Source organism: Psammomys obesus, unplaced genomic scaffold (genome assembly GCF_907164565.1).
Source record: "Psammomys obesus unplaced genomic scaffold, mPsaObe1.curated_primary_1811, whole genome shotgun sequence".
NCBI lineage: Eukaryota > Metazoa > Chordata > Mammalia > Rodentia > Muridae > Psammomys > Psammomys obesus.
The window spans coordinates 19,877,705-19,903,488 of record NW_026596134.1 but is presented as its reverse complement, the minus strand read 5'-3'; the positions used below and the strand labels follow the sequence as shown (position 1 = coordinate 19,903,488).

The 25,784-nt window shown below is 38.7% G+C and overlaps 1 protein-coding gene across 1 annotated transcript in view; it reads right to left on the bottom strand.

Annotated features, from left to right (window-relative positions):
• Nucleotides 1-25,784, bottom strand: part of Cep128 (centrosomal protein 128) — a 303,943-nt gene that overhangs the window by 213,895 nt on the left and 64,264 nt on the right. The window contains exons 11-13 of the mRNA XM_055593122.1: nt 5,927-6,013; nt 3,305-3,379; nt 1,057-1,192 (exon numbers count right to left, since the gene is read on the bottom strand). Of these exons, the coding sequence (XP_055449097.1) occupies nt 1,057-1,192; nt 3,305-3,379; nt 5,927-6,013 (298 nt within the window). The remainder of the gene's footprint in view (nt 1-1,056; nt 1,193-3,304; nt 3,380-5,926; nt 6,014-25,784) is intronic.

Sequence of the window (25,784 nt, the reverse complement as noted above, 5' to 3'; positions counted from 1 at the left end):
AAGGAAGGAAGGAAGGAAGGAAGGAAGGAAGGAAGGAAGGAAGGAAGGAAGCAAACCCCCAGAAAATAGCGAACTTTTCTTACTCTAGTGGTTCCCTGGCACCATTTTGCTTTATTAGCTTGTCAATCATCACCTAGAGAGTCTAGAGTAACTTAAAACCAGCACTAGATAAGGCGTGATCAGTACTAAGTCACAAGACATATTTCACTTGCTTTCGTATACATACAGAATAATGGGGGACACGATTGCAAAGGCATTAGAAAACCATGCCCTGAAGAGAGGAAGGTTCAGTTGTAAACCTGCCAACTGCACATTCTGTGGGTGTGCACATGGAAAGAACCAACCAGCAACTTCACCCATTCCACTGAAGCAAAGAGAATGAGTAGGAGCAGACTCAGGAGTGGTTCTTAGCAGATGACAGCTAAAGCCTAGGATTAAATAGCGCCTCAGAAGAAATATTAAGTATGAAAAGCTATTAATAGAACACTAGGCAAAATCAGCCTCTGAACACTGACCATGAACAGAGGCACAGCTACAGAAGAAGAACTAGGAAAGTTCAGAGATACAAACATCAGTGGAAGAGCTTTAAGGACTAGAAACAGACAAATGAGGTAAGTATGAAAGATCCCTCTGAATTGGACTATGATCAGTACATAGTCAAGCTGAGACTGGATTCCAGGCCCCAATCTCAAGATAACAAGATCCTAATATTAATTATTCATATATTAAAATTGGGGAAGGGGGATAAAATAAAGGCACATTTACAACTTAATTACAAAGACACACACACATACAAGGAAGAGAATAGAGAAACCACAAACTTCAATACAGCCTTTGGGTATGCTTTCGTAGACAACACCCATGAGATAAACAGGGCTGACAATGGAAATGGGTTGAGAAACCAAGTAGAACGGCTATTTAAATTAGATCTGAGAATATGGCCAACTTGTTGGAAAACCTTGTAGATGATTAAGAAAATTGCAAAGATGAAGTAAGCATGACGTGAGGAGTGCACCTCTGGGAAAGGGAAGCCGCATCCGGCATCCAGAGTTATACCTCTTCTAAACCTCCAGTCATCTTCTCCTTGAATATCCTGGTGGCTTGACTGTTGCTTACAAACGTAAGATGCTTGACACTGTAAGCTCTTTCGGTCACCTTCTGCTTTGACAAGCTGTGTGCGCAGTTCTTCCACCTAAAAGCAATTTTAGTCAAAAACCAAACTGTTACCAATGTTCAAAAGCAGAAAACAAAGAAACTTACAGACTGCTATAAACTGTGACCTGGGGAAAAATTCCACTTCTAGTGGGCTATTGGAGTACAAGCTACAGACAGTTTAATGCCTGGACTATCCCACACACAGTGGAACAGGCTTCCATCCCATGCTTTTCACTCTTCCATTACTTTCAAAGGAACGTCTTTTCCTTCCCTGTGTCCATAATGACAAACAACTTCAACATCTCTTAGTTTTTCCTCTCTAGTTCTGGGAATTTAACCCAAAACTTTTTTTGAGGAAGACAAGAGTGCTACTACTGAACAGCACTTTGAATAAGAATGGCCCCACAAGCATTTATATATTTGAATGCTTAGAAGTGGCATTAGAAGTAGTGGCTTCCTTGGGGTAGGATGCTTTTGGAGGAAGGATGTCACTAGGGGTGAGCTTTGGGGTTTAAAATGCTCAAGCCAGGCCCAGTGTCTCTCTCTTCCTATTGCCCTTTGGTCTGGATAGATAACCCTCAGCTACTTCTCTATACCATGTATGACTGCATGTTGCATTGCTTCCTGCAATGATGACAATGGACTAACCCTCTGAAAAAACATAAGTAGGCCCCAATTAGATGCTTTCCTTTATAAGACTTGCTATGGCCATGGTGTCTCTACACAGCAATAGAACACTGACTAAGACACTAGTGTAACTACATTTTAATTTTTTGAATTTTTCTTTTCAGGCAGGCTTTTCTTATATTCCAGGTTAGCTTCTAGCCACAGTTCTCTGCCTCAGCCTTCTGAGTTCTGAGATTACAGGCATGTGCAATCATATTTGGCTCAAATACAAGTGTATTTGACCTCAGATCACCCCATTACTATTTTTCACCTCTAACCTATTTTATAATATTCATTTGTTTTCTTTCATGGCAACATGCTCTGCTGGTGATTGACCTCAAATGAGGAGATCATGACTTAACACATTATGATATTAAAATAGACCTCAGAAAAGCAGTAGACCACTGAACTGTAAGCTTCTGAAGCCATGGGCTGCCTGGCAAATTTTCTACCATATAACAAATACATCCCTATCAATCATAATCAAGTTAGCAAAGGAAAAACAATTTGGCTAAAGTCACAAAGACCTGCATCAAAACCTGCAATTAAAGATTACAAATTGGCACTTAAAAATATAAGATGTTGCCAAGTTAAAAAAAAAAAAAATGACGACAGCATGGAATTAAATACCAACATCAAGAAACAAATTCTTAATTTTGTGAACATTAGTTCTTTGTGACCACTGACTACAGAACAAAGTCAATTAATGTTTTAAAGGCTCTGCAAAGAAGGTGCCATTTTCAGTACCACTGTGGGGATGCAGAGTGACTTATGAACACCTACGACAACAGACACCCTGGCCTGCAGAGCATATCATGTAGTTGAGATATGAAACCACATTGACAAACAGGAGGCACATTCTGATTTAGTGAACACAGGGAGAGAGGCTGTTAGGTACACATCCACCCTTATTGGGTACATGTAAAATAACCATTTAAAGTTCTCAACTTTAGATATCAAAAGCCCCCAACTGCTATTAGGGCTTTGGACTATAAAACATTACACCTAAAGAGTAAGCATCAGCTCTGGTTAAAAGGAGCCGGGCAGCATCTTGACAACAAAAGCAAAGGCGGTGATATATTCAAAGTAACTCAAAGATGCAAAGGTCTGTCCAATATATTTTCTGATTCCTCTCTTCAGTATATTTTCTCCTTCCTCCTTCTTCTCCAATGCCTCCTTGAATAAAATTAAGCTCCCGGGAAGTTTTATCTTACACATCCATGCACTTGTACACTGTTCTGCTGAGAGAGATAAGTTGTAATTTAGAGCAGCAGTCAGCAAAAGACATTGTCACAGCAGAGACCGGGTCTGGCTTTTCTACAAGCTCTCCGAATCTTTATTTCTGTATTCTCTGCTAACATACATGCCCTAGGAGAAAAAATTCTAGATCTAGCTCTTTTTTCCCTCTCACAAAAACATGTGAAAGAGGAGACTCAATCCAGATTTAATAAAACAGCAGACTGTCTTAGTTTGATACACTCACCTGATGCAAAAGTGTTTCTCTGGTGCCTTCAGACTGAGTCAGCAGCTTCCGCGAGAGCTCCAATTCCTTTTCCAGCTGGAGTTTCAACAAGATAAAAACATGTAAAATGAGGCATAAAATAACTATGGAATAAAATAACTATGGGCCAATGGAAGCTATTGTGCTGTTTTCTTCTTAAATTGTGGCCCATTGGGTGGGATGGGCATTTCACCATAAACACACATTTAACTTCCATTAAAAGTATATTAATTAGCTAACAAAAAGGGAGCTACATAAAGCTTCCTAAAGGTCTGAGACCTAATCAGTTTCATCTCAGCTATGATCCCAGCCTCCTACCCCCACCACGAGCTCAACTCATCTCTAAAATACTCGTTTTTACTAGTCTCTTGAGATCACCATCCAGTTCTTAATAATGCTGATAGAACTCTAAACCAGGGAGCTGGAGAGATGGCTGAGTGGTTAAGAACATTAGCTGCTCTTCCAGAGGACCCTGGTTCAATTCCCAGCACCCACATTGCAGCTCACAACTATCTGGTCTGTCACTGAAATTCCAGTGGATCCTACTTTATATATGCTAAACTTGTTTACATTTTAAAACATAAAGTAGCATCAAAAATTTGTTTTAAGGTACATTTAAGTGCTTAAAATGTGTAGGTCATCTTAAATAATCATCTCACTAAACAAACGACCATGTTCAGCAGCTGCATGAACAGTAGGTGTGCATGACAAGGACCCTGAGGCGGCCTCAGGGCACAGGCAGTAGGATTTACAGAAGGTCAAAATGACTGAAAGTGTTCACATGCACCCAAGCCCATGGACAGCTGCACACAAAGCAAGTGAGGCCTGTACAACCACTGTGGCTCTGACCACTGTCAATCTCATGTTTGACAGTCAACAGCGATTACATTAAAAACATTCCCTTTGACAGAGACAAGGTGAACGGTACAAGAGACTTCTCTATACATTGTTTTGAAACATCCTACGAATTCTGTAACTACTTCCCTGTGGACTCTGGTGTATGAGTGTGTGTGTGTACACAAGGGTGTATGTGTGTGTACATGTGTTTGTACCCTTGTAAACATGCACCTTAACATCAAAGGCCAGCATCATTATTAAGGTATAAGCAGATACCTTAATCACTTGCCACCTTGTTTTGTTGAGACAAGGTCTCTCACTAAATGATAGAGCTCTCCATTCAGCTAGAATGGCTGGCCAGCAAACCCTCACGCCTCTCCAGCACTAGGATTACTGGGGTGACCCATCATGCTAGGCTTTGATTTGGGTGCTACAGGTACAAGTCTGGGCCCTTGTGTTTCTGTGGCAAACCCTTTACTGACCCCACCTTTCTAGTCACCAAAATAATTTATTCATTTATATAATAATTCTTTAAAATTATTCTTGTAGCTGGTAAAATAAATGTATAAAAACAAAGTGCCACCAGGCCCATAAAAAAACATTATTGTTCTCTTGATCTTATGATGAAATAAAGAAGGAAAGAAAACCACCCTTCAGTGGACATGGCTTTGAAGTCAAGCTAGCCCCTACTGGTCAGACACTCACTCTAATGTCAACAGTTGCAATTCCCAAGTGGCTAACCCAATAGCCTAACATACCATCCTCACACAAAGGTGGTTTGGAAGCAAGATTAATGTCTACAGAGAAAAGTGAGATCTTTCAGGAGGTGAGGGAACTTTCCTCCAAAGGTCCTTATATTGGGCTTTTCCCTAAAACTACTTATCTGAAAACTAAGATGTTATTTACCTCTGAATCACATTGTGGAGCTAAGGTTCTGACCTCTGTGTATTCACAGAGTGGTATCTAACAAAGGTCCTTAGCATCTAATGAGAATACAGGCTGTGGTGGTTTGAGTAAGAATGGTTCCCATAGGCTCATATATTTGAATGCATAGTCAACAGGGAATGGAACTCTTTGAAAGGATTAGAAGGATTAAGAGTTGTGACCCTGTTGAAGTAGATGTGGCTTTGCTAGAAGAAGTGTGTCACCCAGGGTGGGCTTAGAGGTTTCAAAGGCCCATGCTAAGCCCAGTGTCTCTGTACCTACAGATAAAGATGTAGAACTCTCATCTACAACTACAGTGCTTACCTGCATGTCACCATGCTCCCTGCCATGATAATAATGGACCCTCTAAAGCTATAAACAAGTCCTTAATAAAATACTTTATTTTATAAGAGTTGCCTTGGTCATTGTGTCTCTTTACAGCAATAAAACACTGACTGAGTCAGAGGATATTTTAAACCTGGGCTGCTAACTATACCTATCTATTATAAAAAATAAATAAATAAATCTATACAATATGTCTAGCCTTCACACAGTGGATCTTTCCTAACTAACCTGCAACAGTCAAGTTTTTCAGCCTTCTCAGTAAAGAAAGGGAAAGCTTATTCACCTCTTGGAAAGGAGAGAAATCTAGGATGATGTGAGAGCAAATGGCCTGAGCATGCTTTCAAGAGTGAAGCTAGAGTCATCAGCCACCAAATTTCAAAGCATGAAGGCATCACTGTGTTCTATTAAATGATCTTAGTGACACTTTTCATGGTATTCAACAAGTACCAATGACCCCCAACTACCATACTGATCAAAAGATAACTTTCAAGGTCTTACTTGGCTCTTCTCAGTTTCAGTTTGTCGAAGCCTGGTTTTCAGTACATTCTCATTCTCATCTGATTTAGTTTCCTGTTTCTTCAGCGCCTACAATGAAAGCAAACGAAAATACTGTATTATCCTAGCATATGCACAAAGCTCAAAGCTACCACTAGGTTACATTGAGGCAGGACCCAACAAAATACTGAATTGCACAAAATCTGTAAGTAACTTCCAGTCTTTTCATTCACAGAAGCCCTAGCAACACTTCAGAGAGGATCACATACAAAGCCCTGATCTCTCAAATCATTCCCACTGGTTTCATCTTTATCTTTATCTTTGGGAACACAGTTACTACATACTTAGAGAGGCTAGCCTGCTAAAAATTTGGTACCAAAGCTTACTGCACCTCAAAGTAATCCTCTTGAAGGTTGTTTTAGTGTTCTGTTGCTGTGAAGAGACACCACGACCAAGGCAACTCTTATAAAAGAAAGAATTTCAGTACGACTTGCTTACAGTTTCAAAGATCTAATCCACAATCATAATGACAGGGAACACGGTGGTACACATGGCGCTGGAGATGTGGCTGATGCAAGCTGACAGAAAGAAAGGAAGAAACTGTGCCTGGCTTGGGATTTTGAAAGCTCAAAGCCCACCTCCAGCGACACACTTCCTCCAACAAGGCCACACCGCCTAATCCTTCCAGTCCTTACTAACACTTCCCCTCCCTGGGGACTAAGCATTCAAATATATGAGCCTATGGGGGCCATTCTTATTCAAATCACTATAAAGGGTGATGTGATCTGCTGGATTGGGACAAAATATCATAAAATAGTCTTTTTCATATTCCAAAAGCACAACATCTCTGACATCCACGATGGCCATTGCATCACCATTATGCAAATTATACTTACACAAAACATGATAGACCATTAAAATTCTACTCTACCTGGAGAAATATATACATTCTTATTTAGTTTCCCCTCTTTAGTGATAAAAGAAGCTTAAAGAAAGTTCTTTCAAAGGCTAACCACAAAAATGTGTGCCTGGATTTGTTTCAATATCAAAAAGAAAATTAAACAAGGGGAAAGAACTGAAAACAGACTTTCCTAATATCTAAATGGCATTCTGTTCAAATAAGGAAAAAAAAATTATTTGACCACTTAGCACTTACATTTAGCAAGGTATATGTAAAGGTAATACAAATCAAGGAAATGCAAACTATCTAAGGTATTTTCCAATAAGGCAGCAAAAAATAAGTAAATATGGTTAAAAATCGACTTCAGTGTAAATATGCTACCATAATCCATTTGATTAACCTACACATTCAAACACATCTTAAATCTACTTCCTGTGTGTCAAGCACTGTTCTGGAAGTTACTACAGTACATAGGTGTAAAATACACATGGCCCCACAGCCCAATAAATAAGCTCCCTTCACCATGGTTTCTCCTCTCACTAAGTAGTAAAACACCATGAAGGGACAAAGGCAGAGAAGCTTTATCAAAATAAGAAGTAGTTTGCTGTAATAATAAACACTTTGTTGGTGATCAATGTATTTAGGAATTTTTTTTTTTAAATACTCAATGCATTACATATATTTAAAGGCCATGTTAATCTTCATGATAATCCTGTTATAAAGCTTATTTTATCATCAGAATACTGAGACATAAAGAACTAAATAACTAGCCAGGTGTGGTGGCCCAGGTCTGTAATCTCAGCACTCGGGGAGGCTGAGGCAGGCAGATCTCCGTGAGTTCCAGGCCAGCCTGGTCTACAAAATGAGTCCAGGACAGCCAAGACTATACAAAGAAACCCTGTCTCAGGGAAAAAAAAAAAAAAAAAACAAAAAAACCTAAACAGCTTGCTCAAGAATACTCTCCTAGTTAATGACAGAGAAAATGAGATTCAGACAGCCTGCCATTTAACCACTGAATGATACTGCCTTTTCCATCGTGTCAGTATCTATCTGATAGGATTGTGGTGCAATCTAGTTGATATTCATGAACATATAAATCAATGCTCAGCATATAACAAATATACAATAACATCTAGAAAGCATTATTTTTTGATTACTGAGAACAATGAAGTATTAAAATTATAATGCCTTTCAGGTAACAATCAAATTACTTTAATGTATGATATTTGTTCTTTATTGTAGGACAAATGAAATTTGAAACAATATTTAATTCCACATATATAATGTATTCAGTTTTGGCTGAATACAATATAAATGTTTCATGAACAAAATCTTAAAAATCTGAAAATTGTTATTGGCATCCTTATCTTTTCCATGATTCCTCAAACTCTTCCCCAGTCTCAGCCTCAGACTCTCTCTCTCTCTCTCTCTCTCTCTCTCTCTCTCTCTCTATCACTATCTCTATCTCTGTGTGTGTTTGTATCTGTGTTTCTATATAATCCTGGGTGACAATGAGGCACAAAGACATAAAAATATGAAGAAAAGTGACATAAAGTTGCTGAAACATTTTAAAATACTTTTTATTTAAAAGTAAAAGTAATTCCATATCTACATACCATGTATTTTAATCCCTCTGTTTGATTACATCTCTCCCCACTACTCCTATAGTCTTTTTCAACATTGCTCCTACAAAATTTTAAGTTGTCTTATTCCATGACACCTTCTTTCCAAGTTGGGTTAAACATTCATCTTTTAATACTTCTTCACTGGATTAAAACCCTGATCAGATGTTACGCATAGTGATAACTAGGGAAAGGACTTCTTCAGGCAACTGATAGCTTTCATCCAACTATAAACGGCCTCTACTTCTAGATTCAAACTCCTAGTGAGCCAGGCTGCAGTGAGGGCTGGTCCAGGCCAGGTAAGGTCATTTGTCCTTTTCACAACATGAAAAGAACAAAGGGAATAAACAATTCCAAACAGACAAGAATGTCCCAGACATAGAAACCATTCCTTTCCAATGCTGAACTCAAAGTCAAACTTCCAATGCTGCCTACCCTCCTGGCCTCTGCTTACAGATCGAAGCAGGAGTCATCAGCTGCTGAGCCTTACAAACTTGACCTAACCTCATGCCTCAACTCTGAGTTTAATTTACGTAAAAACATCAACTCCCAAAATTCCTCAATGAAGAAATTTTCCAGTTTACCATCTGGAATTTATCCATTTCTTCCCTTTCCCATGATTTCCAAAAATTAAATTTGAAAAAGTATAACATTTAAGACTGGAAAAACAAGAAAGATGTTAACATTTCCCAACTATTTGCTTACTTTAGTGTTTGATCAAACACACTAAAAATACTTATATTTACATATACACAAGTTTATTTAGATGTATTTAAGGACATTTAAAAAGATCATTCAAGATTTTATGTATTTCAAAACAATTTTTATTTATCAAGAGGCTACATTTCCAAAGAGTAACAGAAAAATCTGTCATTAGAGTGAACTCTTCAGAAGACAAAGACCTTGTCTGTCAGTCACATTGTATTTTTAGCACAGTACTTGGCACATTTTAGGTGGTAAAGCACGCCATTAGCTGCATAAATAAATATTCCTTTATAATCGCTGACATTACTTTGCAGTTGGCCAGCTAGGACCTTTACATACCAGCAGCCTTTCCAAATTTCTCCTACATTGACTTATTTTATTTTAATTATGTGTTTTTGTTTGTATCTATGTATGGGTATGTGCAGGTGCCAGCAGAGATCAGAGAGGATGACATCAGATCCCATAGAGTACAGGAGACATGTGGACACTTGTACTCACAGACAGGGAAACCAGGAATGCTAAACACACAGGACTGTCACTTCAAAGAGAGAGATGTAAAACCTGTTAGAGAACAGGACCCACAAGGCTGGAAATGGACTGGTAACACCCTGGTGACCTCTGCAGTATCTATATGGCCAGGTCATGTTGGCTCCCCCATGCCCTCATCCTGAGCCTGTTTACCTTGATCAATCTATACTGCTATCTGCCCCTCAGACCTTAGCATATAGACTATTTACCCTGAGCCTGCTTCCTTAGTTCATTTATAGAACATATCTTTAGGGAGGATGCCACTTGTACTTTACAAGAGTTTCAAAGTAATCATGTCTTACGATTAATTGTGCAAACGGCACTGAGTTATCACAGAAGACTTTTTTACCAAACTGTGTTGTGCTTAAATATTCCTAAAATAAACTATCCAGTGGCAGATTCTCAAAGTTTGATCCGACACCACCCTCTGTCATGTTGAACCATTCTTGCCTCTCATGAGTAGACACTCTACTGGTCACGGTGTTTGCAGAGACCCTATCACCACTGCCACAACAGAGCTGGAGCTGCAGGTAAGTGTGAACTATGTGACTGAGTGCTAGGAACCAAATACCTGTCTTAATCGATCAGCCATCTCTCCACCCTTCCTCCCACCTTTCTTTTCTTTTTAATTAGCTTATTTTTATTCACTTTATATCCTGGTTATAGCCCCATTCCTCCTCCCTTCCCTGTCTCTCCCTCCCTCTCCACTCTCACCTACTCCTCCTTTCTGAATCACTATATTCTCTCAAGCACCAAGTCATCCATCTTGAGAAACTTTTAACATTCTAGTGATGATGTAAACTAAGCATTTACTTTTATGTTTAAGTCAAAGAGGTGATATCCTTTTCCAATCGTAAGAAATCATTTTTATCTTTTATTTAGGTAAAGGAAAGAACTCATTAATTGGCTTTAATTTTCTGTTTTCTTTTGTTTTTTGAGATGAAGTCTCACTCTGCAGCCTTGGCTGTCCTGTAACTCGATGTTGATGTCAACCAGGCGGGCACTGAACTCAGACATCTTTCAGCTTTGCCTCCAGAGTGCTAGGACTAAAGGCATCAACCACCATGTCAGTCCTTGAATTGGTTTAAACTATTTTCCTTTAAAATACTGTTAACTTTACAGAAGAATCGCAAAGATAGCGCAGAGATTTTGCATATTCTTCAAAAAGTTTTTTCCTAAACTAACATGTAACATACTGTGTTACAGTTACCAAAATTAAGATAATCACATATTAGGCTAAAGAGTCTATCCCCACTAAATGTATTTTTTGTTCCAACAACTTATCCATACTGTACTGTATTCAGATGACTTCTTTTCATAGTCTCAGACTGGTCAAACTGGTTAGTTTCTAGTTGTCCCTTGTCGCTTAAGATCTCAGCATTTCTGCAGTATGGTGGTCAGGTATAAATTTGGCAGGGGGTGGGGAAGGGAACAGATACCACCGCTAAAGTGCCTTCGCACTATATCCCATCACAAGGTAACATGACTCATGGTAAGGCTACCCTCAGATGCTAGGGTAAGATAAGGTGATGTCCATGAAGTTTTGTTAGAATAATTCAGTCCCTTCTCCATTCCACATTGTGTTTGTTAAAAGACAGTCTCCAATCACACCCACTTCAAAGGAAAAATTAGTCCCCACCCCTGAGAAGAAAATATCAAACAATGTAGTTAAATGAGTAAAAAGCATCATTACAGTTGTGCTGGAAGGTATATTGAGACTACACAAATATAAAACTTCAAAGAATTTTAGCTCAAGTCCAAGTCCATAGTTCACTATAGCAGTTACTTAAGCCTTTTTTTTTTTTGTCAACCCCAAAATCTCCCCATCAGAACATAGAGTCTAACGCCATCCAGATACCTAGTAAGTTCACTCACAGGCTGTACCCACCAGTTAATAAAATCCTGGACGTCATTACATAAACCCCAAAAGGCATACTCATATCAAAGTTTTTAATAAGTGATCTAGAATTAATGTAAAACTATATAAGAAAGTGGATGGAATACACTCATCGCTTCTCCATCACACAAGCCTGTTTTCTAAGTTCTCCTGGGGTATTCCCACCACCTGTCTCTTCCATTGTATCTTGCCTGCATGAATGTTGGTCTCTTTGTGGCCTGCTGTACTTCACAGCCTTCTGAATCCCACCTGCATTATGCAGAGCAATCTGTCTCCTCCCCCCCCCCGTTATCTACTCTGAGCATCTAAACACATAACCATTCCTAGCACCTCGATTTCCCCATCTCGTAAAGAAAAAATTTATCACTTAACAGGCAGTATGGGAAACATCCATCTTCATTCTCACACAAATGGATATTTACTTTACTTTTCATGTCTCATAGTCAATGTAAATACGTATTATTCCCCATTGGCATTAGATAACAATAATTTCAACTTCAAACAAGTTATGAACTTAAAACTATTTTTAATTCAACTATCCACATGAATAGGTTTAATAAAAAAATACCCTCTATTTCTCTCAAATATGCAGGAACATAAAATAATCTGTATTCTTCCTTACCCACTTTCTAGTTCAGCACCTGATCACTTCTTTACAATAATGCTTTTTAAAAACAATACACAGTAGAGGACAATGCAGCCACTTTTGATGAGAACTGATAGACTAAGATCAGAAAGAAGAGGAGAACCTCCCCTATCAGTGGACTTGGGGAGTAGCATGCATGCAGAAAGGGAAGGGAGGGTGGGATCGGGAGGGGAGGAGGGAGGGGCTTATGGGGGGATACAAAATGAATAAAGTGTAATTAATAAAAAATTAAAAAAAAACAATACAGCTTTCAGCTGTAGGCCACTTACTACCTAAAACTTTATTTGGTATTTTCTTTTTCAATATCTCTAGTCTAAGGATCTGTAAGTCTCAGAAATTGTAGTCATTGGGATCCCCAGATTCTATTGTTTCAGTACAAAGTGCAAATATGAGGCACTGAGGAGCCATCGGAGCAAATGACACCACTTCTGCAAAATCAAGAAATGCCATCACATTCAAACATTATCTCAGCTTTCACAGCAGCACGAGGCTGCAGACACATCAGCCCAGGTGCAATATTCTAGCTGGAATATTAAAGCAATTCCTCTATGTTACATAGTTCGGCATAATAAAGACAGGGAAGTCTACCCCATTCAGTCTGGATTAAAACACCTTCAATTTCCAAAAACAGATTAACACTGAAAAAGAAACAATTTACAAAGATAAATCTAAATTTTGAGCTATTTCTTTACACATTAGCCATAAAGATTAACTTATCTACTTCCTCTCTTGAAGGGTCTAAACCCACACTGGAATATGTTTCTATTTGACTAGACCAGGCAACTCGAAATTACAATAAAACTGACCTGGTAAAAGCAGTTATAAAAGAAAAGAGAGCCTCAGCATCACTTGCCGATGAATGTCTGTAACTGTGCTGCTCTGCATTTTTAAGCTTGGTTTTCTTAGAGCAGCTTAGCTACAAAGCTATGGCATGCCCTGCTCCAGAATACACATTGTCTTTTACAGTTTTAAGATCACAGGAATAGCATAGAGTCTTAATAGAGGGCCCCTGGGGCACATTTAAATCTTTAATAACAACAATTTTTCTATATTTCTTGAGTGTGCCTATTTCCATTAAAAGGACAAACACATTGAATACTGAACTATTACAGTTCTTTAGAGGCAGATGATTCTAAACACTTATTACTGTTATGGCTTACCAAAGACACAATCTTTCCTTGACTGAGTAGAGGGAAAGAAGAAAGAAAACGTGTGTAGAAAATCCTGCATCTTTCACAATGAACATGTTTGCCAAGCAGCACTAATAGATGACACATTCAAATATGTGGAACAAATAGAAATTAGAGTCTCCTTGTGTTTGCTCCAAACAGCCCAGCAAACTTGGTTATAAAAATTGCACTCTTTAGTTAAAGATTACATGCTAACTTCCTCAGAGGCTGGCCCACTGAAATTCCCAGAGGAAGCCATGAACATCACGTGTCCTGATTCATCCTCAGCAGTGCTACAATGCATACCTCTGGTCACAGGGAAGAACATGGAAATGATTCACTTATAAACCCACAACACTAAAAAAAGAAAAAAGAAAAAAAGCAAGTCTGCACTCATCTGAAACATGAGTCAGAATCATTCTCCTTGAAGGTACAATCTCTCAGGCCAAACTTTTGTTTCCAATAACAATAAAGATATGTCACTGAGAAATAGAAAATAGATGCTTTTCCTCTATTTTTACATTTAAATTCTCCACATAAATAAGAAATAAAAATCAGAGAACAAATATCTTAAACTTTCCAGACTATACTGTGATTACAATCCAAATTAGATCACAAAATATACAAATTGAAGTTAGAAGTTGATACTTAATGTATGTTAAAATTGTTAACAACATCTTTGAGGACATTTGTTTAACCCCTGTCAAAAAGAATTTTTTTAAGGAGACAGAATTTATGAAACATTATGACAGAAACTTTTTTTTTTTTTTTTTTTTTAAGAAGGCAATCTGGTGTCTGGCTTCGAAATTCTCTGTAAAAACCTGAATTCAACTAGAGAGCATCGAGCAAATAGACTGACACATCCTGGAAGAAAGCTTTCTGTGGTACAGCAAGATGCTGCTGCTCAGAATGAGTGTTACTTGCTTAAAGTAATGGAGATTTTTAGTTCATCAAGTTCCACGCATTTCCAAATGCTGTTTTTTCCTTAAATCAAGTCAGAGATTGCTCCCCATGAGAACTCACTCAAGTCATGGAAAATCTTAGCCTTTAAGTCCATCCAGTTGAAGATTATCAGTGCCAACAAAAACCAATGCCCAAAAAACAGTTTCGCTCAAGACAAAAAACAATATACTCATACTCTAAATCTCTAAACAAATAAGTTTCTGACTCAAAATTAGCTACATGGATTTTAGAAAAATTGTTAAAAAGCAATTTATTTTAAAGCCATAACCAAGGAAAGAAAATTCTACATTAAGAGCTACAACTAAAACAAAAGTCCCTGTTTGGTAAGTGAAAGTAGGACATCACGATGGAAATCCCAAGGGGATCCACGACACATGCCACAGTGACACCTGCTCATCTGTGAGGCATCAGTGTAAAAAAGAAGTGTTCAAAGTCCTGACAGTGTTAGGACACAGTGGTGCATGCTTTTAATCCCAACACCTGGGAGGCAGAGGCAGGCAGATCTCTGGGAGTTCGAGGCCAGCCTGCTCTATGGTTTGAGTTCCAAGACAGACTGAGCTACATAGTGAGACCCTGTCTCAAAAGGAAAGAGAAGAAAACCAGCTGACAGGTGAAGCCGTTGGCTTTCCTGATATGAACGGCAAGCACATGAATGACCACAAAGACCTGGTTTCTAATGGTCATGTATAGACTCTACTACATGGGGTTAAGTGGAAGTTATCAGAAGTAAAGTATTATCTGATACTTACAATCTGGTAATTATAATCCTGAGCCATGAGCCTTAACGACATCTAAGGTTTTCAAACATAAAGTCCAGAGTTTTGCTTTGGGAATGGGCCTCCATGCCATCTTTTTAGCTCCTCTTCTTGTCTGACAAAGGTGTTGACTATGGTGGGGAGCCAAGAGATTTTACAGAGAATATTGTGGTAGGAAACATTAGAACTTACTCTAACTTTCCCTAAGAAAACTTTGGGAAACTTCTCAGCTCCAGTCGGAATATAGTAGTGAAGTTACTACTTGGGGCACCTGGATCCAATGAGGCCAAACCAGGTCATGGGTTCAAACACCATGAATGCCAATTTCCCTTGCTGTGCCTCACAGCCATGTTCTTTACCCCTAATACCTCAGCCAAAGATCACATGGATGACTGACTAGGCCAGAGATCTGCGATGAGTCAGCAAAACTCCACTACCATGACTATGAAAATAATCCAAAACTGAAAGTCCTCCGGACTAGTGTCAGGATTCCAGCCTTCCAATGTTTTTACATTCGCCCATCTGCAGAACAAATGCTTCATTACAGCTTGAGAAGTTAGTGTGCTGAACTGCCATGCAGGTCTTTTAACGTCTTTAATTCAAAAACAACAGCGGTAATAGCATTATTCCCTCAAAGACCACTGCTTTTCCTGGAACAGATGGTATTTTTATGCAATCTTTTACTTACTAAAAACTTGCAAGTAAAGTTAAATGTGAGCCCAACAAGTGTACTTCCCAGGATTTCCTTCAAAATCAAAAGGCAAAATGTTCTAAGAGAGAGGGTCTGTTTTCATCCGAGTTAGTGTCCTCTCAAAAAAGAGCCATGCTTTTATTAGGAAATCAGAGCAATGTGATACTCCGTTTGACTCTCTAAGTAGGACCACTGAGTTAGAACTGTTGACAAACAGAAGATCATAGATAATTATGGAAATTTAAATTAGAACTTCTCAAGGTTCATATGTCTGCACAGAAAAGCCTGTAAACATACAACATCTTTCACTGTTCAGAGTTAGAGAGTGTTATTTTATGCCTTTGGGTTTGGAGATTTTTGGTTATTTTCTAATAAAAATAAAATGGGATAGACTGGCTGAATAAAGCTATCTGTAATGGGCTGCTCTTTGTTTGCACAGTATTATTATGCACTCAGTAGCTGCCCAATAAATATTAATTGATCATGATGGAAAAGGATTTTATAAATAGATAGCCTAGCAAAAACCCACTGAAAGATGTAGACAGAAACACTGCCCCTCTTTAAGAAAAGCATAACACAGCGATTACACAAATGATACTTACAGAGAATCTCAGGCTATGGTTAGTCAACAAGAGCAAAAGACAGTTTTTATCATCACCATAGAATCAGCAAGAACGAACACTTAACTGCATATCACTCTACAGAGGGCACACATAGGCTCCCGTTAGCCTTATTTGTTATAATGTATAATGAGAAGATGCACAGAATGGAATAAGAGCCCATAGCAAAGTACACATGATTTAAACAATACCTTGAGAGCTTGTAATATGTAGTATGAACACAAAGTTCATACTACATATGTATGTGTCAGCCCTAAATTCAACTTACACTAGAAATGAGTATCCATAACATAAACTTCCGACAATTCTAAAAACAAACAAACAAACAAAAAATAGAGGGACTTTACCAGAACACCTATACATATGCTGGTGAAAAGATTTGCTTAAAGCTGGAGTGAGGACATAATAAGGAGAACTGAAATGCTTCAAAATCCCAAACTTGAATAATCAGAAGAGTGATCAGATCCTATAAAGAATAATTCCTAATGCAGCAGGAAGAAGGAAGCTATAATCAACCTTAGAAAAGTCCTACACACAGAGAGAGACATATATACCCAAACATACAAACGTATACTCAAACACAACTTTTAAACTACTTGAAAAGTATAAACTAGTATATGTTATAGGATTTTAGAGAAAGGCAATAGAAATGAGAAAGTGAGGGGAGCAGAACGTATACTGCAAGCATTTAATAATTAATAGATTAAAAAATGTTTTCTTAAAAAGTAAATGCCTAGCCTAGCGGTGGTGGCATACACCTTTAGTCCAGCACTTGGGAGGCAGAAGCAGGTGGATCTCTGAGTTTGAGACCACCTGATCTACAAAGTAAGTTCCAGGACAGCCTGGACAACACAGAGAAACCCTATATCAAAAAGAAAGAAAGAAAGAAAGAGAGAGAGAGAAAGAAAGAACGAACGAAAGGAAAAGAGAAAAGAAAAAACAAACAACCACCTGAAAGCCTAAGAAGAGTGAAGCTAAGAGTTCCTTACATAAAAAAAGATAGGTGTTTTGGGACAGCTTACACTACACACTATCTCACAGAAACACACTTTCTCAGGAGTCCAAATGCTAACAATGAGCAGGCTGCTGCTTTTACGCTACATAACACAGTTCTAAACTTTCAACTTATGTCTTAATCATTTTTCAATACTAGGTCTGTATCAATGGAGCATTTGAATATAGGTAGCATTTCCCAGGGCTGGAACGGCTTGCAAAGGCTGTGTCTACAATGTTTGTGAGCCACCCAGCTTCCCTGAGTGGAAATGAAAACCCGTTACAAAGTCAATTCCAAAGTCTCCAAAATCTTTTCCAACTCTGCTCCCAGAAGCTCTGGGGGAACAGCTTAACCCTAATCAAAATCCATGAAAAATTAGGAAGAAGACTACAAAACACATCTGAAACTGCTCATTACAAGCTGTGCCTAAGTGTGTTCCAACATCTTTACAGGACAAACTCCATAACAGGTGATGGTTATTTTCCATCCATTTCTTTTTTTATCAGCATGCTGACATTGATGACTCTTTCACATCCCTTGCAAAGAAGAGCATTTGCTGCCTCCTTGCCAAGAAAAATAATAAAATAAGCCATACGTAACAAACACAGAAGAGCGAGAAACACAATTAACATGACATAAAATGATAAGAGAGAGAGCAATGATGTGACTCAAAACCATGTCAGTCAGAATTTAAGTACTTCAGCCATGGACTGAAAAAGTGCTCACGTGTTAACAAGTAAGCGAAGAGGCAAAATCACACCTGTAAAGACATTTCTCAGACTGATTTGAATAGGTAGAGTCTTTCAGATGCCTTCTGCGGTAGGTTCCTGTCATACATCCTATGCACATCCCATTTGTCTTTCTAAGTGAGGATTGATCATCTTACCCTGTGTCCGCTTTCTTGTTTATCTTCTTTAGGTGTATAGATTTCATTATGTTTATCATATCTTGTAGGTCTATATAAGCGAGTATACACCATGTTTGTCTTTCTCCAGTGTTTCAAAGCAGATACTAAGACTCATAACCAAACCTTCAGCAGAGTGCAGGGAATCATATCAAAGAAGGGGAGTTAGTATGATGTGGAAAGGATAGGAGCTCCACAAGGACCAAATATATCTGGGCACAGGGGTCTTTTCTGAGACTGACACTCAACCAAGGACCATGTGTGGATATAATCTAGAACCTCTGCTTAGATGTAGCCCGTGGTAGCTCAGTAACCAATTGGTTTCCCATAGTAAGGGGAACAGGGACTATCTGTGACAGGAACTCAATGCAGGCTCTTTGACCTCCCCATCCCCCAAGGGAGGAGCAGTCCTGCTAGGCCAGAGGAGGACTTTGCAGCCAGTCCTGAAGATACCTGATAAAACAGGGTCAGATGAAAGGGGAGGAGGTCCTCCCCAATCAGTGGACTTGGAAAGGGGCAGGGAGGAAATGAAGAAGGGAGGGTGGGATTGGGAGGGAATGAGGGAGCGGGATATAGCTGGGATACAGAGCTAATAAAATGCAACTAATAATAAAAAAAAATTAAATTAAAAAAAAGAAAATGATACATACAAAAAATGTCATATGTTAGTATTCCCAGCAGAGACAAATAATTATGCCCTATAGTTCAAATGAATATGCCCTAAAGTTATGTCTAAGATTAGTTCAAATCCTCATTCTACAATTTTCCATTATTGTTGAATTCTGTATTTCCATTTGATTTTATGGTTGTATAATAAAAAGTTTTATTCTTAAAAAAAAAAAAAAAGAAAAGAAAAGAAAACACTAAGTCTCAGCAAAACTATGCTATTTCAAGAACAAAGTTTGCCATAAAGGCCTAAAAAGGTAACCTTTTCCCCTCCAGTGTCTTCCTCAAGAGTCCATGCATATCTGTAAATATCTGTAAATTTTGAAGAGGACTCAAAGGCAAGACAGTATCTAAGATAATGTTAAACTCAAAGCTACCAGCAGAGGGCCCGGAACATAACACATGACAGTGTTTGCCAAGTGAATACCTTACTAGGTGGTGTTCTGAGTATACAGAATTCCTTACAACACCTAGCATGGTCTTACTATTTTATTTATTTATCAGGCACTGTTACAGGAGGTGAGACAAGACCATGAGCAGAAGCCATGAAGGGCCCACCAGACAGACAAGTGATAATAATAAAAATAAAAAAAAAAAAGGTGTTGCTAAAAAAAAAAAAAAAAAAAAAAAAAAAAAAAAAAAGAATAAATATAACAAACTCAGAAGGGAAGAAGGGCATTTTCCTTGAATAGCTACTAAAGGCTTTCTGAAGTAAAGTTCTAAAAGACAGGCCTGTATAAGCCATGAAACTCTTTCAAGAATCAACTTCTGAAAACAGGAAGTCCAAAAGTCCAAAATCAAGAAGTGCAGAATGTGGCCACAGAATGGCACTAAGGCCAGTGTAGCTGACAATGACACCTCTAAATTTCCTGTGGGTACATGGGCCACAGCATGTGCTTGACATCAGGGGACACCTATAAAGTCCATTCTCTCCATCCACTGTGTGAGTTCAGGAGATCAAATGCAGGTTACCCCACTTTGCACCAAGAGCCTGTACCGCTAAGCCATTTTGATAGCCCAAGGTCACTGTAACTGGCCTACGGATAACAAGAGTGGGAACTACAGAAAATTGCAGCGATAAGAAATCTGGGACCAGATACAAGGAGCTTTTAATGGTAGGCTTTTAGATTTGTTCTGTGATAAAAGAAGAATGTGACATCACCTGAATTTCAGGCAGGTGACACAGCTGAGACCCGAGGCCAGAGGCCTAGTCTGTTTGCATAAGAGGAAGACAGCAGCAGAGACAACAGTTTTTAGCAGTTGCAAAACAGATAAAGAGCCAATTTTCACAAATATTTTTAAATCAGAGTTGACAAGCTGTGAAAAATGAGAAAAGCAGATGACAAAGACAATGGAAACCCACAGAGCTCTCAACACTTAAAAGTACAACTGTTTGTCATCAAGATGATTATCCATCTTTTTTAGAAGATGCATGATCTATTTCTTTGGATGAAAAAGCACAAAAAAAAAAAAAATAAGACCTAGCACCTTCTGAAGAAGTCTGTAGGTCAGAGAGACAAGAATGGAGAAGCAGAGCGGCAGATCCCACATCTCCACAGACACTGCCACTGTGAGAGGCAACAGCAATATGACGTGATCCCCATCCAAGTGTGGGGTGGCTAGTGAGGCTGCAGAAACCTCACTGTCAGGTCACCAGCTCTAAGCCTGTGTTCTTCCTACCATCCTCGGTCCATCAACTGTGTAAAGAACCTCACAACTCTGAACACGGCTCAAAAGTTCCACTGCAAATTGACAATTGATTATTAAAAATAACTTGTTCCTCCTTCTGGAGTAATAATTAGCACCCATTTCAGTTTGAAAAAAAGAATTCAGGAATCTGAATAATATAAATTAATTAAGTGCGGTAAGCAATAATCATGCCTGTTTATCAAGAGAAAATGAGATTAGCTGAAGGAGAAACAGCCAGCCCTACTTACTCGGCTATAGGTAAATGGACAAGTGCAAAGGGGGACCAAGATCGAGACAAAGAAATAACATAGGAAAAGGCTCAAAAACAAAAACAAAACAAAACAAACAAACAAAAAAAAAGAATGAAAGAAAGAAAAGGCTCATGTGAAATTAAAGTTTAGAAAAGAAGACTTTCTAATTAGCTTGCTTAAAGCTCAGAAACATGAAAAGTGAAAAGAAATAAGGAGTGTGCATTATTAACGCTTATATAACAATGGTCTCTGCTTTCCTGCATCTACACAGACTACCTCCTGGAGAATGAAAAGAAAGAGGAAGGACGTGTGAGGACCTGGATAGAGTATGAAACCAGCTGAGGCTACATGTCACAAGTGTCATATGCAGGACTCCGTGTGTCACTTAATTTTCCAACAATGTGCGGCAACCTAGTTTCAAATTTAAATTTTAAAATGGCAAAAAGTTAATTGTTTTGTTTTTAGTTAGGAGGCTCATGTCAAGAACAACTGCCAGAAACGCTAAGAGCTGGGGTATATATTCTGTAGGGAATCCATCTTAAATAGACCTGGAACTTGTGAAGAAACAATGCCTAACGGTTCATCATTGATGGTTCAATACTGACGACTAGTGGTCAAAAAAAATACAGGGATTCCTCAGCAAGCGTTTAGCCTGTCATTTTTTTCCCCATTTTTTTTATTTTATTTTAACTACATTTTATTTACTTTATATCCCCCCTCTAGTTCCCTCCCTCCTCCCCTCCCAATCCCTTCCTTCCGCCCCCCCCCTTCTCCACGCATGCCCCTCCCCAAGTCCACTGGTAGGGGAGGTCTTCTTTTTCTTCCTTCTGATCCTAGTCTGTTAGGTCTCATCAGAAGTGGCTGCATTGTCTTCCTCTGTGGCCTGGTAAGGCTGCTCCCTCCTCAGGGGGAAGTGATCAAAGAGCAGGCCAACCAGTTCATGTCAGAAGCATTCCCTGTTCCCATTACTATGGAACACACTTCGATGCACTGAATATGACCTACATGAAAATTTTTATTTGAAGCATTCAGAAAAACACTAAGGGACAGAACTCTATCCAAGGTTCCTTACACTTTTATTCTGAAGCCCAGCGTGGAGGGTTCACATTTGCAATCCCAGCACTCAGGAGGTAAGGCAAGATCAGGAATTCTAATCAGCCTTTCTGTCTTAAGACTGTTTTCTGTCCACTTTGGACAATGCTCCACACAGAAGGCACTCGGGATCTGCTGTTGAGCTACAGAAGAAACACTTCCATACATCATCTCATCTCCACCCTCAGACCTGAAGAAATAACTTGTCAAAGAGGGGGATCTTGCTTTTAGAATAGATAGATGTGGGGTAGCTTCATTCTAAACTTTCTAACACTGCTACATACTAAATTAACAAATGATTATTGTGGTATCATAGGACAGGTGTCTTTAGGTTTTCAACATAATGTCAGGAGCAGCAGCCTGCTACATGGAAATGTTACTTATATAGTATTAAACTGTGTTTGATTATGTTGCTCCTACAGAAAGGAGCAAAAGGAGGAAAAGAAGATAGATGATAACATTTCCAACATACCAATAAAGCTAAACTTTCCTAATGAGTTTGCTTTGTTTAAGTCTAGTGGTAAGGAGCTTACGAAATGAGAGGAAGAATTAAAATAAAGAGGAAAAATTACATGCACAAATACAGAAACCTTGATAGTGCTAGTATCAAGAAACTCACAATGAGCCAGGCACAGTGGTCCTTGTCTTTAATCTCAGCACTCACTCCAGAGGTATAAGTACAAGGAGGCAGATCTCTGTGAGTTAAAGGCCAGGCTGGTCTGCACAGTGAGTTCCAGACCAGCCAGGGCTACACAGTGAGACTCTGTCTGAAAACAACAATAATTAAAAAAAAAAAAACAAACAAAAACACAACCTACCACTATGCAAGTTTTTAAAAACAACTAACCAAGAGATTAAAATAGTCAAGAAGCCACAAACACCAATTAGAAAAAGCAAAACTGAGAAAAATCCCAGAGAAATCGAGCCTGATATGCTGAATAGGAATACAGAAGAACAGAACAAAACTGAAAACAAGACCTATAGAATTTACATAAATATCTGCGTCTCGTCTCCTACAGATTTACACATAAAATGCTGGACACAAGGAAGGCAGAAAATTGGGCAATAGTTTCAGCGCATAGAACTAGTTCAAAATGGAAGTGTCACTAAATTTCAAAAGAATCAAAAGTATTTAAAAAAATACAGTTTTAAAACTATAGCTGGGCAGTGGTAGTATATGCCTTTAATGCCTACACTCAGGAGGCTAAGGTAGCAGATCTCTGTAAGTTCAAGGTCAGACTGATCTACATTCAAGTTCAAGGAAAGCCAGGGCTACAGGAAAAATTTGTCTTGAGAAAAAAAAATTATACAGAGTTGCTGAAAATTCCAAAAAGTCATGTAGAAACTCATAATGCCCACTGTAATGGATTTAGAAAGAAAATATCCTAAGAGAACAGTACATCAAAACAAATGGTAATTTAGTGATAAAGTATGGACTTTTTTTAAAGAAACATATTTAATGTGTAAGTCTAGAAAATAAAATGGAATAATTTTTTTAAAGCAGGAGAGAAAAAGTCATAGAGCAGATACTGAAATAGACAAAGTTGCTCAGAAAGAAAACTAATAAATATATTCATATTTCTAGTAAAGCACATGAAAAGGGGAAAGGTATATCTAATAATAATACTATACTGCTCTACAAATCAATACGTCCTATAAAGAAAGTCTGCAACTGTCAAAACAACAGCAGGAACAAATGACCTTATGCTTGCATTCTTACTAACATTAAAGAAATAGAACTCTCTCTTAAACAAACTGAACCAGAAAAAAAGTAAAGCTGAAGCTTTTTAAAACTCACTTTTTAAGATTAATGCAACCTTGCTTTCATTTTCTAATTTTAACCGAAAATTCCTTTTTTTTCATAGAATATATTTTGATTACAGTTTCACCTCTCCTAATTCCTCCCAGATCTTCCCCACATGTCCTCCCACGCAAATCTAATCTTTTCTCCCTCTCTCATTAAAAAACATGCATCTAAATAATAATATAATGAAATAAAAATGATAGAGAACAGGAGCCAAAAAAAAAAAAAAGAAAAAGCACACACACACAAAAAAAGCCCATAGATTCAGACAGGAATCTATAAAAACTCAAAACTGGAAACCTTAATATATACACCAAAGACCTGACAAAGCACTCTGGGACAAAGGACCTCCAAAAACCGCCATTGCATTTGTTTGTGTTGGCTCACCTGCTGGGCGTAAAGCTGGCCCTGCCATGTAGTTTGCATGCCCAGGAAGATTCCATTGGACAAAACTAACTTTTCCTGTGAGAGTGGTTATCCACCGGGGACAACTTCAAGGTTAGGGATGGGGCTTGTGTCTTCTTCCCCTCTCAGTTCTGGGACCCCATTTGGCTTAGACCTGTTCAGGCCCTGTGCATGCTTCCACAGTCTGTGAGTTCATATTGTCTCAATTCTGTTGTACGTAGAAGGCCATGCTTCCTTGCTGTCCTCCATCTCCTTGGGCTTTTACAATCCTTCCACCTCCTCTCCTGCAGAGTTCTCAAGAGCCCTGAGGGGAGGGATTTGACAAGGGCTGCACACTGTGCTCTACTCTCTGCACACTGTCCAGCTGTGGGTCTCTGTATTTGTTCCCATCTACTGCAAGAGGAGGCGTCTCTGATGATGGCTGAGCAAGGCACTGATCGATGAGTATAGCAGAAGTCATTGGGAGTCATTTTGCTGCTACATTCCTTTAGCAGAACAGAAGTATCTGGTTTTCCCCTAGGTCCCTGGCGTATCCAGTCTCAGGTTCTTGCCACCTGAGCAATGTTGGGTATGGATTCCATCTCATGGAGCGGGCCTTACATCCCATCAGATACTGGTTGGCCACTCCCACAAGCTTCGGGCCACTGTGGCACCAGCATATCTTGCAATCAGGTCACCACTGTGGATGAAAGGCTTTGAAGCTGGGTTGGTGTTTACCTTTCTCTTTTCAGAGTTCAGCGTACCTCCCATTACTGTGAACACTAGTTAGGAGGACTGAAGGCTCAAGGTAGGCACCAGCTCAACTTCCTGGGGTTCAGTTGTGTAGGTGCTATCTTCAGCAACAGATCCTTATCATCAGTTTGCAGAGGGCAATAGCCTGTGTTATTTGAGGGTTCCCATGTTCCCTTTGGCCAACAACTCAATTAGATGTAGCCCATTCCCAGCTATGGTAAGAGATGCCTAGTTGGGGCACCATCTCTCCCATTATTTGATGAGTCCATTTAGATTTGTTTCATACATGTATATATTTTAAGAAGCTTCTACTGTATTAGTTTTCCATGTGACTCCTCAAATGAGTTTTAGTTTTAGTTAATCCATTCCCTCTTCCCTCCCTCTCCCTTTTTGATCCTCCATTCCAACCCCATCACCTACACCACCCCTATGCCTTATCCATTCATTTATTCTATTTCCTCTTCCTAGAGAGATCCACACTTTCCTCTAGTCATTTATTCTATGCCTAACTACTGTAGTTATATACATTATCGAAGGATTTACCTCTAATCCACATATATACAAACACATACTATATTTGACTTTTTAGATATGTATTACCTCACTCAGGATTTTTTTTTCTAGCTCCATCCATTTACCTGAGAATTTTATGATTTCATTTTTTAATGACTGAGTATTCTATTGTATAAATGTACAACATTTTCTTTAACCATTTATCCATTGACTGACACCTGGCTATTTCTGGCTAATATGAACACAACAGCCACAAACAAGGTTGAGCAAGTATCTCTGTAGTAGGATAAAATATCCTTTCATATATGCCCAAG